This window comes from Pelmatolapia mariae, linkage group LG3_W (assembly GCF_036321145.2).
Source record: "Pelmatolapia mariae isolate MD_Pm_ZW linkage group LG3_W, Pm_UMD_F_2, whole genome shotgun sequence".
Classification (NCBI taxonomy): domain Eukaryota; kingdom Metazoa; phylum Chordata; class Actinopteri; order Cichliformes; family Cichlidae; genus Pelmatolapia; species Pelmatolapia mariae.
This window is the reverse complement of record NC_086229.1, coordinates 85,241,319-85,255,234: the sequence shown is the minus strand read 5'-3', so window position 1 is coordinate 85,255,234 and position 13,916 is coordinate 85,241,319. Positions and strand designations below refer to the sequence as shown.

General features: G+C 40.2%; 1 protein-coding gene across 1 annotated transcript in view; it reads left to right on the top strand.

Annotated features, from left to right (window-relative positions):
* Positions 1-7,878: 7,878 nt before the first annotated feature.
* pcxb (pyruvate carboxylase b) overlaps positions 7,879-13,916 on the top strand; it is a 293,413-nt gene continuing 287,375 nt past the window's right edge. Inside the window, exon 1 of the mRNA XM_063470144.1 lies at positions 7,879-8,318. Coding sequence (XP_063326214.1) covers positions 8,317-8,318 — 2 coding nt within the window. The 5' untranslated portion in view covers positions 7,879-8,316. The remainder of the gene's footprint in view (positions 8,319-13,916) is intronic.

The following is a 13,916-nucleotide window of genomic DNA, read 5'->3' as shown; positions in this document are numbered from 1 at the left end:
AAACCTTTTTTTAGGTGTAAATTTTTATTCTTTTATTCTACAACGGTTCATCTTATATGAGCCTTGGTACAATCAGTTCAGAAACAAACTGTTAAGCTCATTTGCGCCTCTCTCGAGACCACCTTTCTTCTGATTGACTGCTCCACATAAAAGGCAGGCAGCAGGTGTGTGAGGCTGTGTGCATGAGATGACCACATTAGTGTTATTTTTCTTTCTGACATTATCCAAAACTGAGACCAGAAAATAATTTATTTAGAGCATTTTCAGGTAATTCATTACGTGTCCTTGGGCCACACTAAATCTCCCATTATTTCAAAAATACCTTAGATTTTAAGGTTTAAAATTCAAGCAGGGACTGCAAAGGTAGACGTTAGTGAACACAACCACAGACACACAAACACACACACAGAGCACGTTGAAAGGGTTTGATATAACACCATAATGGGCTAATATTGACCTTGAGAGACCATCTTCTCTCTTACAGCCGTCTGAGTGCACACAATTGTCCCGTTGATGGTTAACTACAGTGACTCTGTGTGCATAAGTGTGTGTTTGTGAGGGAGAGAGTGCATGTTGTTTTTCATAGAAATTGACAGGAAAAGAGAAACTGCGCAAGGGTTAAGGATGATATTAAAACTCCATCCAAGGCTGTCTTTTTGAAAACTGCACAAAAAGACAACTCGGAAAAAGCAGATTTTCATATTTCTTTTCTCTGTCCTCGTGTTTATTTCTCAAGCGACTGGGTCAGCTTTGTTCCACCAGGTAGTTTAGGCTCTATCGGGGTGCTGAGTTTTCTTTGGTCCTCTATCTTAGTGAGAACTATTACCATCAACAGAGCGATTAGTGTGTTTACAAAGGATCCCTGTTTGTTTGTTCGTGGCTATATCATTCTGTCCTCCTAGGTGCACTTGTTTAAAACAATTGGGAGCAGGTACTCAGTGCTACTGAATATCTTTGTTTCGTTTTTCATGTATTCATATTGGAGCTTTCCATGCTTGACCCTGTTTTTGCCCCTGATAATAGTTAACAAAGGCCTTTGAAGTGAAACGCTCCCTACTCCTGACAAAAGTCCAACATCTCTGGCACATTTTTGTCTGCCCTTCTTTTGGTATAACAATGTCTAACTACTTTTAGAGTGTGACCTGCTTCTGCAAGCAGGGTTCTCCTTTCTGTATCTTTTGCACATATCCTCTTGCAGAGACAAAGCATTATCATCGTATTTCTAATATGAAACAGGTTCATATTAAGCAGGGGAGACAAAATGAGCCTTTCGTTCACTCTTATGTCAACAAGAAGGGGAAGCAGAAGCAACAGTGTTGGCCTTTTTCAATGAGTAAGAGAAAGTGAGAGTGCACTGGCTTGTAGATAATGGGGAGAGGGGGAGCAGACCAATGAGGAGAGAGAAGTGGGACTGAGGAGAGAATAAACAGAGAAGTTTCTGAGCAGTATCCATTCACCTATTCATAGCGAGCAGCCCCCACCACATCGCAACCGTTCCAGCTTTCTCCCATGTGGCGTGCTTCTATTTTTCCCAGGCCACAATGGAAACGGTAAATAAAAAACAACTTGTTGAGTCACTTTGCTGTTGTGACAGGCATAGAAAGCCTTAGCACTAAAACTACACAACTTTTCTCATCATACACAGTCTCATTGACAATCAAGGTGCCAACAATACCAACAGTGTTGGGCAAGTTACTTTGAAAAAGTAATTAATTATAGTTACTAGTTACTTCTTCAAAAAAGTAACTGAGTTAGTAACTGAGTTACAAGATTCTAAAAGTAATTAATTACTTGAAAAGTAACTATTGCGTTACTTAAAAAAAAAAAAAAAGGTTAAACCCTCTGGGGTCCAGGGTATAATTGGCCATTTTTGACTACTTTTGATGTTTCCTCTACATTTCACCTTTAAAAACTATTTATTTGCCTTGTTTGGTATAATTGTTTTCAGCACAACCTCACGTGTCTGACTTTACAGTTATGTTTTCATTTTGACATACTGTATTAACACCATTGATCTAAAATCAGACAAAAAACATAAAATCCGAGTAGAAAGTTATATTTTTTACTGTAACAACCACAAACATGTTTAATGAATCATATTTCATAACTTTAAATGCAAATATTAATTGTCAATTTTAAAATCATATGCACAAGTTTTGCAAACAACAAAGTTATTTGCATCCATTTACCTTTTACCCTTTTTTTAAATAACCACTTCAAACTATTTACAGAACAATCAGCTGTTCTGCATCAATAAGATGCCACACAAATTATTTGTGCCACTCCAAAAAAATAATTTCTGTCCACTATAAAGGAGAACATCACAGCCTGATACCTGCAGGCCTGACAGCAGCAGGTGTCTCACTCCTGTACTCTACCCGTAGTCAGCATTCGCCTCATTGTTCTGACACACAACACAAAACTATCCACAACACTACACATTAACTACACAAGACAACACATTAACTACACAGTCCAAACACGCTAAACGTCACAAATCTCTCACATCTCAAAACTCGCTCTCTCTCTTTCTGCGGTCTTTATCTCTCTCTCTCTCCCTCTTCCTAAACAACCAAATATCATGTTGCCATATCATTTTTTGATTGGTCGACATGGTGCATTTTTCCACCAAAACGAACGGGCTGTTTTTTGTTGTTGTTTTTTATTTTTTGGTCATAAGCAGAGTGCTTGCTAGCGCTGTCCTTAGACAGCAAACATGACGTATATCTTGTTTATCATGACTGGTTTTACGTGGCCTATCAACACAATTTAAAACTGGTATATATCACCTTGTTGCTTTGTCATCTTAAAGTGGTCATGTGATTGGCTTACCACGACTACTTTATTCTTCCTCAGTCAAACAGCAGCACTCATGCGATTGTTTCCCCCCCTAGCTCCAGGTGTTGTGCCAAAAAGTGATCGTCGGGCAGAAAGTGACTGCCGTCCGCAGGAGCGCGCGCAGCTGCTTAAAGCTGTAGCGCCCAGATTACGGTAAGCTGAACACAGCTTCAACCGTCTGTTTGTTAAAAAAATAGTAACGTGACCACACCGCATTTTCTTGTTAGTAACGGTAACGGCGTTGTAATAGTAAAAATAGTAATTAGTTACTGAAAAAAGTAACGCCGTTAGTAACGACGTTACTTGTAATGCCGTTATTCCCATCACTGAATACCAATACTAGTGTTGGGATAGATACAATCAATATTTGGATCGATCCTTCCACCTCTAATAACGACTGCACAGAGTCCAAACTAAGTAGAAAAGATGATCAATGAAAGCACTTCTAAAGTGACTTTAAATGGCTGTGACAGCTCACACAACAATTCACCCCCGTTTGACCTTTGCCCTTACTTTGGACTCATGAGTGCATTTGAGAACAAAGATTTAAATAATAAAGTTTTATCACAAGATACAACATGAATGTGCACTCTGTCACTGACACAGTTGGAAAGGGGACTCTATTATGTATTAGCTGGCACGAGCATCACTTTGTAATTAGAAAACCTTCTATTTTACTGTATCAGCTTCTGGCACCACAGGCCTGTCTGTCCTGCAGTGAAACAGTAGGCTGCACCCTCAGCTAACTTGGCACGGTTAAACACTGATAAACATTTAACATGTTTTACTTTAATCTTTACTTTCTTTATCTGTGGTTGTTTTAATCACTCTGAATAGTTAGCAGCACAAAGTGTAGTAGCTGTCCACCCGGGCTAAAATATCACTTGGATAATAAGTACTGACACTCTTCATCTGTTCTCTGACATTTATGGAAGCTCACAAGTCCACAACATGGCAATAAAATTCATCAAGACCCTTTTATCCAGGAAAAGGACCCCATAAACATTCTTTTGGCTTGGCCCAGTGTGGCCTAGCTACAGCGGCGCTGGTGCTGTTACACTTTGGCTTGCTGTGGTTGCCCAACTTGGAATATCTAAGAGGTGGAGCTCTGCTTGTGAAGGAGATATGATATTAATCACAAACATTAAGAGACTGGCAGAGAGGGGAGATAGAGAGCCCATCAAAACCTGGAATATATGAAGGATGATCTGTGTGCAGGAATTCTTCAGTATTTACTTCTCTACAGTCCTTTAAAGAAATCATTGCTTTGCCCCGCCATAACTCTGGTGGAGTTGTGTGCGTCCTGTCAGGAATGTCATTGACACAGACTCTGTTATCTGAGGCCGATAACAGAGCAAACAAATGTTGAGAAACAAACACGTATGTAATTGCGTCTGTTGCGTGTGTGGGTGTCCCGTCCTCACATTGATACATGTAAATGCAGATAGGCGCAGAAACTCCTACAAATTACAAACTTTTCTTTGAAGAACACATGAAATTGCTATTTTATTCTCATTTTTAGCTAAAGCAAGCATTGATATGTCAAGATATCAAAATATCTGTCTTTTAAATTAAGATGATGAGGCGATGATGTATAATAATGGCTGTAAATCCTAAACAGCTGATGCAATACTTTTGATGAACACCTTGAATTAAAGCTGAAAGTCTGCATTTTAATCACATCTTGATTATTTGATTTACAATCCATTGTGGTGCTAAAACCACGTTTCATTGCCTAAATATTGCACAAGTCCTGTCTGTGCGTATTGCATGATTATTGGGATAAAAGCATAGAGGTCTATTGTCCAGTTTACAAAGCAGGAGTACAAAGAACCATTTTGAGAAGCTGTAATCAAATCCGGTCCTTTTCAGCTCTTTCCTCATTCAGAAGTTTCCTCCTTACACGGCAGGTAAGCTCGTCTTAAGAGATCTTTAAAGTCACACAGTGTTTTACCCAACTCAAACATACACGTAGTTATTCAGATAATGATGGAAGTTAAACAAAACATATAAGAAAAGAACAAACTGGAAATGTCTCAATGTAAATTTAGCACAGAAACTGGAAAGTAAACTGCTTTGTTTGGTTGATTGTTTCTTTCTTGTAACAATTTGCATTGTTACAAGGTGACCAACTCTGCATGTTGGTCACCAGCTTGGTCGCACACTGCAACAAATGCTTGAACCAGCATTTTTGTTGCAAGTCAACCAGTGTGGTTGTCTGCGTTTCGGTCACTCTGACCAACAGCACACCCAAGGCAATCCCACAAGTGTTCAGTGGGGTTGAGGTTAAGACTGGAAGCAAACCATCCCATCCTCAGAGATCGCTCTGAGGGGGTGAACGTTGTCATCTTGGGAGTTCGGTCCCAGACTGTGGAGATATGGGATTACCACTGGTTGCAGAAACTTCTCTGGTATCTCTCTGCATTTTTCCAGTGAGGGCGATGTCGCTGCACACCCTCACACTGCCTCCACCAAAACCTGTTACCTTATCAGTGCAGCAATCTGCATAGTATTCTATGCATCTCCTCCACACTTTAACCCTCCGATCCATTTGCTGTAGGCAGAAGCTGGACACATCACGGTCCATACTGGTGCTGCTAATTGGGCACCTTATTGTCAGCTCCTGGGGAACCAGAAGCTCAAATTAGCAGAATAAGCTGTTTGGCATTGGCAGAAAAGAGCTAGTATTCCAGGGGCACAACCCACATACTGGACTCTGCTGCTTAACCCATAAATGATTTTCCTTACAAAGTGTGGGAATAATTACCAAGAAGCATCGTTACAATAAAGCACAGGCAAGTTTAGACCCGTTTTTGGGGCACCCACAAATTTTATCAGAGCACGTCTAAAAATATCTATATTAAAAGTACTAATATTAGTATATTTTAATATTATTTTGTGGAATTTTCATAAAATGTTATATTTTCGTAACTTTTCCACTGTTAACAGTACAGGATAGAATGAAAACAGGTTTCATGTCCAGTGTTGTTGATGTCATGATGTTACAGTGCGCTCACACAGAGGCGTTGCTGCTGTGGTTTGTCATCAATAGCCTAACAAGAATTTGTTGCTGGGGCAGAAAGAAGAAAGAGAACAAGACAGAGAAAGTAAAAAAAAAACTGCTCTGATAATGAGGAGACATCGCAATGACTTATAAAGTGTCTGCTTACTTTTATTTGTTCTCGAAATAGCGTCAAAACATTAGCTAATAATAGCTTTGATCATTAGAGATTATTAGCTAATTGTAACCTTCTGATCCACTAGTCTAATTAGTTAAAAATTTAGATTCCTATTCTGGTCGAATTGGGCTTTGGTGGTTGTTTACAGTACATCTCCAGATCCAAATGAGAGCAAATAAAAATGATGCTACCTGTCAATGCACAGCAGCAGCCTGTGTTCAGTTTGAATACTGTTATAAACTGACATGGAGCAGTTTATGCCTTTTATTCACTGTAATGTTTAACGTTTGGGTGACAGCACAAAGACTGAGAGAGCAAAGACAAACAGGTAAGAGTGGACATGTGGTCAAATCCATATAAATGATAAAGCTTGTAGCTTTTGTTTTCCCCACATTCACTGATCATGATTTCACATAAGTAAGCAGTGCGTAGTCCTGTTGTCGATTGTGGATACCCCACCTGGTCTTATAATAATTATTATAAGATTATATTTTTGTCATTTTCTAATTTCTAGTTGACTGAGGAGGATGGAGAGGGAGGACAGAGAGATTGTACAAGAACAAGAAGAACGAATAGTCAGCTAGAAAAAGTCAGCTAGAAAAGCAAAAGTTATCATTCACAAAGTAGTTTTCATGTATTTCATGGAGGTAGCACACTTAAAAAAAAAAAAAACACCAGTGGACATTCTAAACAGAGCATATTGGTATGAATGGCATCATTTTACAGGATTCATACCACTCTGAACACGGCTGAACAGGATGACTGACACTACATTCATGTGACGACTACAAATCTGTTCTCCACTCGTGAAATTGTGGTACATGATGCTCTGCGTCTAATAAAGGGAGGGTTTGTATGAGTTCAAAACCTTTAATATAAAACACCTCTATTACCAGTTTGCTTTCTGTACAGGTCTTTGAGGTGGCAGGGTGATTTTCTAGTGTCTGTACTGAATAATGCTACTTCAAGTGCTTGATGATTTGGTGGCTTGCCTCTATGTGTTTAAGAGACTGAAATAATGTTGTGCATGTTTCTTATCTTATCTGCTCTGCCTCAGATAATTCTTTAACTTCTTTAATAACCGAGCCTTTGCCTGGGGTTTGATAACTAAAGGTTCCACCCTAAAACGGGTGGATTAGATTGAAATCTCTGATTATTCACTCTGAATTACTCTCTACTACAATAGGTCATCCAATTAATTAGGTTGCTTAGAGTGTAACATTATAATGTGTATATAACTGAATTTAGGTTTGCAAACATCATATACCATTAATATTAATTACTAGGCACTGCTGACATGATCGGGAGCTGAGCCCCCCTAAAAGTCTGAACCTAGAATCGCCCCTGCAGCAAAGAAATAATCGACAAACAAAAAGGTCATTACTTTTTGTGCTAAGTTTATATCCTTTGCCCATTATTTATAGTCTCCCTACTCTCCATTTACCCAAACCTCATAGTATATGTCTTATTGTTTTGCTACAACATACTCTTTTTATCCATTATTTAAAACTTTGTGTCAACTTTAATCAGTTGAATCATTATTAGCTTAAAAATCACCCTGCAATAGAAACTTGTGGCTGCATTCTCCTTTCCTAACATCTGAGCTTTTCCTGCGTTGATGAGCTGTAAGGGTACAACACTGACAGCCCCTTCGTTACTACGGCGTTACCTTGTAATTACGTAACCTTACGTAGGGGTCTCCCGGTCTGAGCTCTTTAAACCCTGCCGCTCACTGCGTGCTGTCACATTCCCTTCTGTGATTGGCTGAGAGCAGAGGGGGGAGCGCCTGGTTGCGTCATGTGATAGAGAGGGATGAAAGCTTATGGGAGAGAGAGAGAGGAGAGAGAGGGAGATTAACGGCAGAAGGCAGGCGCAGTAGCAGACTCCATATATCCGCTAGTCGGAGACGGACGGTGCCAGCTGCTAGCTAAGTTAGCTTCAGTAAGCAGTTAGCAACTAGCTTCAGAGTCCTAGCTTCTTCACTATACATAAGGGCCAGTGTGTGTGTGAGAGAGTGTGTATCTCAACGCTTTGAGCGCCAGCTCGGCTGCCCCAAAGTGACTCTGTGTTTGCGTGTGCGGTGCCAGTCTGTGTGTACACACAAACCAGCCTCTCTGCTCACTCTGTTCCTCTTCCGAGTAGCAGCAGCAGTGTGTCTGTAACTGTGTGAGTGAGGTTAGCACGCAAAGAAGCAGACGCACACCTATAAACACTCTCTGATAGTCGACTGTTTACTGTTGGTGTCCGGTTACTCAGCTGCGGATTCACATCATTTCACTGACACCGTCAAAACGCCAGCATGTGAGTACTGATGGGTTAAAGCGTGTGTGTGAGAGAGAGTATGAATGAGTCTTATTTGTTCGGCTGTCATTGATTGATTGCATTTGACTTGAGACTGATCGAGAGTGACTGAATGGCCTAATGTATAAAGTAACTTAAGTGTGGCACGTGTTGCAAGTGTGGTTTAAACCACGGTCTTAGCTGCACAGTTGTGACACAGGTACATGTGCAACGTGTGCGTGTTTACCTGAAACAGAACATGAAGTACCAACTGCGTTTACGTTTTAATCAGTAGCTTTCTGTTAGTTACACACAGTCACACACTCATAGCTGACTTATAACTGACTCAAATGTGCACACAGAAACTTCAGGCTTGAGATTTCGTTTCACTGGACAGATGCAGTAGGCGTAAAAAAGTCATCACTGCTAGCATTGCATAGACAGTATAATATAAAACTGTAGGAGTCCTTTAGCAGATGGAGTTCTGTGTAAAGAAAAGAGTAGATGTCTGTTTACATGCTGAAACTTGCAGCTTGCACAATGTGTTTGTTTTCGTGTAAGCCACACATAAATGGGAGCTCTGACTTTGTTTTTTCCCTCACAGATTCTGTAATGCAGAAATTTGTTCCCTGTCATATTTGACCTTTGATCCCATGGATGTTGGACTGTTTGTTCATCCTCAAAACAACCTTTACTCTGCGTCACACTGTGGTACATGCCAACAGCTGTCCCATCCCAGAGCTCAGGGAGACCCAGCAGGAAGTCAGTTACTTTGATTAGTCATAAGCAGGAAATGCTGTACATCCTTCAGAAGGAACTAATTTCACCTTGATGGTAGTTTTTGGAGCAGTAAAGACAGGGCAATGGGAGGAAAGTGATACAGAATTTTAAAGTAGCGCACATCTAAATCTTTAAGAACTCTTTTTATAGTTTTTATCTTTCTCCAATAACTGACACCTCCAGCTTCTCAAAAAGACAATTTCGCAGTAAATTGTAGCAACACAGAACCTTTAGAGCTGTTGTGAGTGCAGTAAACTGAAAAGGCATGCTGCAAAGTCATCTTAGCCCCTTTTGATGAAGACATGCACTTTAGACGACTGTGCCAGCTGACACTCCTGCTTTAACTGTGCTGTGGTGACAGATTTAGGCGGTATTTGGAGGTCTTGGATGATCACAGGAGATTATATTTCCAGACGTAAGTCTTTACTGATATGTCGTAGGTATAAGGAGCCTTTTAAGTACTCTTTTCTGAAATGCTTTCTAATAAATTAAATGGTTCACAAGGAAAAGTGCAGCGAAGACTCAAGCACTTTGCAAAGTGGCATCAACATTCTTCTGTCTCACAGTACTTGTTTGTCTACTTCCAGGGTTGCACAACTGCAATTTGTATTAAATATACTTTTATTGTTGGCATTTTTGCACTGTTGCTTCACAGCATGACAACCCTGGGTTGCTGGTGACTCTGTGTGGAGTATGTTCTCCCTCCTTCAGTCCACATGTTTAGTTAAAAGGCAATTCTAAAGACTTACACTTGCACATAGGTGTGAATTTGGTGTGAATAGTTGTTGCGAGCTGTGGCGAGCTGTCCAAATCGTATTCAACTTTCACCCTATTACAGCTTTGATAGGCTCCAGCCCCGATGTTACCCTAAACTGGATACGTGGAAGAGAATAGATGGATGGGTAAATATATAAATTGTCAACCTAAATTTTGATACATTTATAAATTCAAGTGACAAAAGATGGATGGATATTTTTAATGTATGCTGGAAACATGGACACACTTGTGTATTTCAGTATGCGTGTGTGCTGACCTGCCTTATCCTCCACACAAGTTTTTCAAGCAGCTAATTGGAGTGCTGACCTGTTGTTGGGGTTTCCATGTAATTGTGAATGGACAACTTGTATTATTCATATAAAAATACTGGACTTTCTCCTTTGATTGCCGCCAAGCCATCATCCAGTCATTTGCACTTAACTGAGTCAACAAGCGGTGCCATTAAACTAGCAATCAAAAACTGCCACTCTACAATTTAACCTCTTAGGGATGTGATATAAAGATGATTTTGTGTGCTTGTTAAAGTTTTCAGTTGTGTTTTCCTTGACTGAGCAGATGTGCACACACCTGTTGTCTCTCTGTGTGTGAGAAAGAACAACTTCAGACAGTGTCTCAACCTGATCCTCTTGACATTGTCTGGACTTTATGCATGAAAATGGCCATGGAGAGCTTTCATCTAACATTTCTTATATTGGTTGGTGAGTGTGAAATAGGACTTTGCATAAAAGGGACTTTTTAAAAGGGATAGTATGCAGCCATAACAACAGCCTATAGGTTACATCACACTCGACTAGTATAATATAACCTATAGGCTGTTTTTTGCAGACTGCCTCTCTACAATTCGAGAGCTTTCTCCTTTGCAGTGTTCATCATTGCTCCCACTGCATCACAAATACCTTTCTTGAGAATAAAATCGACATATAAATGAGAAATCAGTCCTGAAAAAGCTGGAAATAAATGGCAGGTTCTCAAAAGAGCGTCTAAATTGATCAGTGAAAGTAACGTGAAAATTTAGGATTTATGTGAGAGATCATGTTTCACCAGTACATCGTAGGTCTTCATGGGGCAGCGTGTAGCAGCGGGGGGTCGGACCATCCTGTTGACTCAGCTGGCAAAGTGTCTGAAAGTCAAAAGTAAAATGCAGCAGGTTCACATAGCTCACAAGTCTTTTCAGTGCACCACATGTTATACCATCCGTTCTCTTCCGCTTATACTTGTCAGGGTCACAGGGGGCTAACCCAGGGCACACCCTGGACAGGTCGCCACTCTGTCGCAGGGCTAACACATACCCTCGCATTAACACCTATGGGCAATTTAGAGTTACCAAATAACCTAACCCCACTAACTGCATGTATTTGGACTGTGGGAGGCCCCAGAGAGAGCCCACATAATCACATGGAAAACATACAAACTCCACGCAGAAAGAGCAGCCTGAGGGTGGAATTAAACTCAGGACCTTCTTGCTGTGAAGCAACAGTGCTAACCACCATGCCACATGTTATAGATTGTTATTAACTGGGTTCTGATCACACTTTTTCAGTTTGCTTCTTTCAAGTTCGTGTCCATGATTACACTTTAGCTAAATGTCTGCTTAGTAGTTAATTTAAAGAAGGTTTATGCAGCATTAAAACATGTTCCAGGTCCATTTAAATGATCACAGGTGTTTCTTGTATCCCAAACTACTTGCGAATTCAAACCCATGATTTACTTTTCCACAAGTTCAATAATCTAACCTTTATGGTATGTGCCCCACAGAGTCAAACCTTAAGCTTGTTCCTGCTGCGTGAAGCTCACGTTACTGACAATAACTTTGAAGCCTGGTTTACGAGGGCTTGCTGTTCTGATACAGCTGATCTTTATTCTGTGTTATTCTTTCTTGTAAACGCGCTTGTTTGAAGAGCCCGGATATGGTTTGTCCCAGTTTACACAAACAGAGTAATCACTTCTGCCTATCAGGTCAGAGGCAGGTGGGGCAGAGATGGAGACTGCCGGGGTGGAAGAAGGAAGAGAGGAGGGAAGGGAGTGTGGTTGAATGCACATCCATTTTCCATTCGGTGTGCGCTCTGCCTCTCTCCAACACGGCTAATGAAAAATGACTTTCAGGAATCGTTGGATCGAAGTGAATCTGCTTTATGTCTTCGGGGAAAGATTTGTGTATGTGTGTGTGTGTGTGTGTGTGGGGGTGTGAGAAAATGTTCTGTTAAAACTTGTTTAGTTCAGTCTTAGGTCACATGATGAGGGCATTGATTGCAGACTGTAAAATAGTTGTTTTTCAGGTGCATTTCCACACAACAGCCTGCAGCTGATTTATTTGTATTAAGCTGGATTCCTGCATATGTTCACACAGCACATCGTGCTTTGTATAAAATATTAAATTCCTGTAAGTAAGCAGAATAATTAACTATTGCCTTTTCTTTACATCAGTAAGCTGGACTTTTTCCTGGATTCACATCAGATCAGACATTAAGTTGTATTTGGAGTCACACATGCAACAACATAAGGCGCCTGGTAAAGAAAGTCTAAATGTATATTTAAAACAGTACTTCAAGAGAGTCTGTATAATTATAACTTAAACACTGCAACAGCTTTAAAGCACATCACGACTTGTTATACAAAGTTACAACTATACACACATAGTAGGCTGATAAAGGCATGTATACACATTACAGTGCAAAAGTCTTTGATAGCAGAGTAAACAAAAAAGGAGAGCCTTTTTCTCAAGGTGGAGAAGTGGATTAACAAACTCACCACACACTGGGACAGTTTGGGTCGTCGACTGTGAGTGCAGAATACTCCAACTTTATTTTCAGTTTTGGAGTGCTTGGTTTAAGAAGGAGCAGAATAAACTGAAGATTGACCTCCTTTTAGCTCCAAAGAGACATATGGGGGGGTGCTTCCCAAAGTCTGACATGCACATGCCCCAGAATCAGTGTCCTCCTTAGTCACGCTGCTGCTATTGCATTTAACTTGGTGATTGGCCATGTGCGTGTTTCACTTTTTCATGACCGAATTGGTGGATTTAATATTTATAACATTTGTAAAAGTATTTATAGCTGATAGCTGAGGGGGACACGTTGACCCCGTTAAATTTACCTCAGAAGTTTGATGCTGGAGCTCAATTTCATAATTGAGTGCGTTTTAGTAGTAAAGTTGGAAAAACCAAGAATAATTTTTCTGCTTAGGAAGGTATGCATCACTATCAGTACAGCACAATGCTATTTTTTTTGTTTCTTTATTTTTTAGCAAGTTATAAATGCACCACAGTGATGCTACTGATTACAAGTTTTGCAGTTTTCCTGACGTTTACGTAACACTGCCGCCATCTTGGATTTTGCAGTCGGTGTCGGTGGGCTTTCTCCGACTTGGAAGTGGCGTTGCAGTTCTGAAATTCCAACTTTCATGGAACTCAACAGTAGAAATTAAACTGGTCAAAGTTTGAAACCTGAGCTTTTGTCTCAGAGAGATTATTTGTACCTGCAGTGACCGAAATATTTGAAATTTAGTAATATTTTGACAGAAAAGAAAAGAAAAAAAGTCTCTTTTAGTAATTACTTAGAATATATCTGGTGACTAAAGGCTTATTTTTATACCTTTTTAATTGCTAATTACTAGGAAGCACAATCGCTAGTTTTCATTAGTAGAACTAGTGAACTATCTCCTTGTTGTTAATTTGTAAGTTTCACTGCTAATCAGCTAGCCAATCTTGTGTTCTGCCTGCTGGCTCACTTGTTGCGCTCCTTGTTATCAATGCTTCCCAGGGAGTTTCTCATCTCAGAGCTGGATGTACTCCAATTATACCATCTTGGGCTGCAACTGGTTCTTTATCTGCTATGGAGATTCACTACGATAGCGACTCAAACCTTGCAGGAGGTGGAAAATCGGTTTGCGTGCCGCTATGCCGAGCACACTGAGGCTACCTGCTCTGGATTTGAGGAAGGCTCACTGAAAAAACAGCTGATGCTTTTGCTCAGTTATATTTATCACAAAGTGCTTGACAAAGAAAATATTTTCAGAAGAGAAAACGCGGCTATTTAATATTTATTTAAGCGCTGTGAAAGAAGA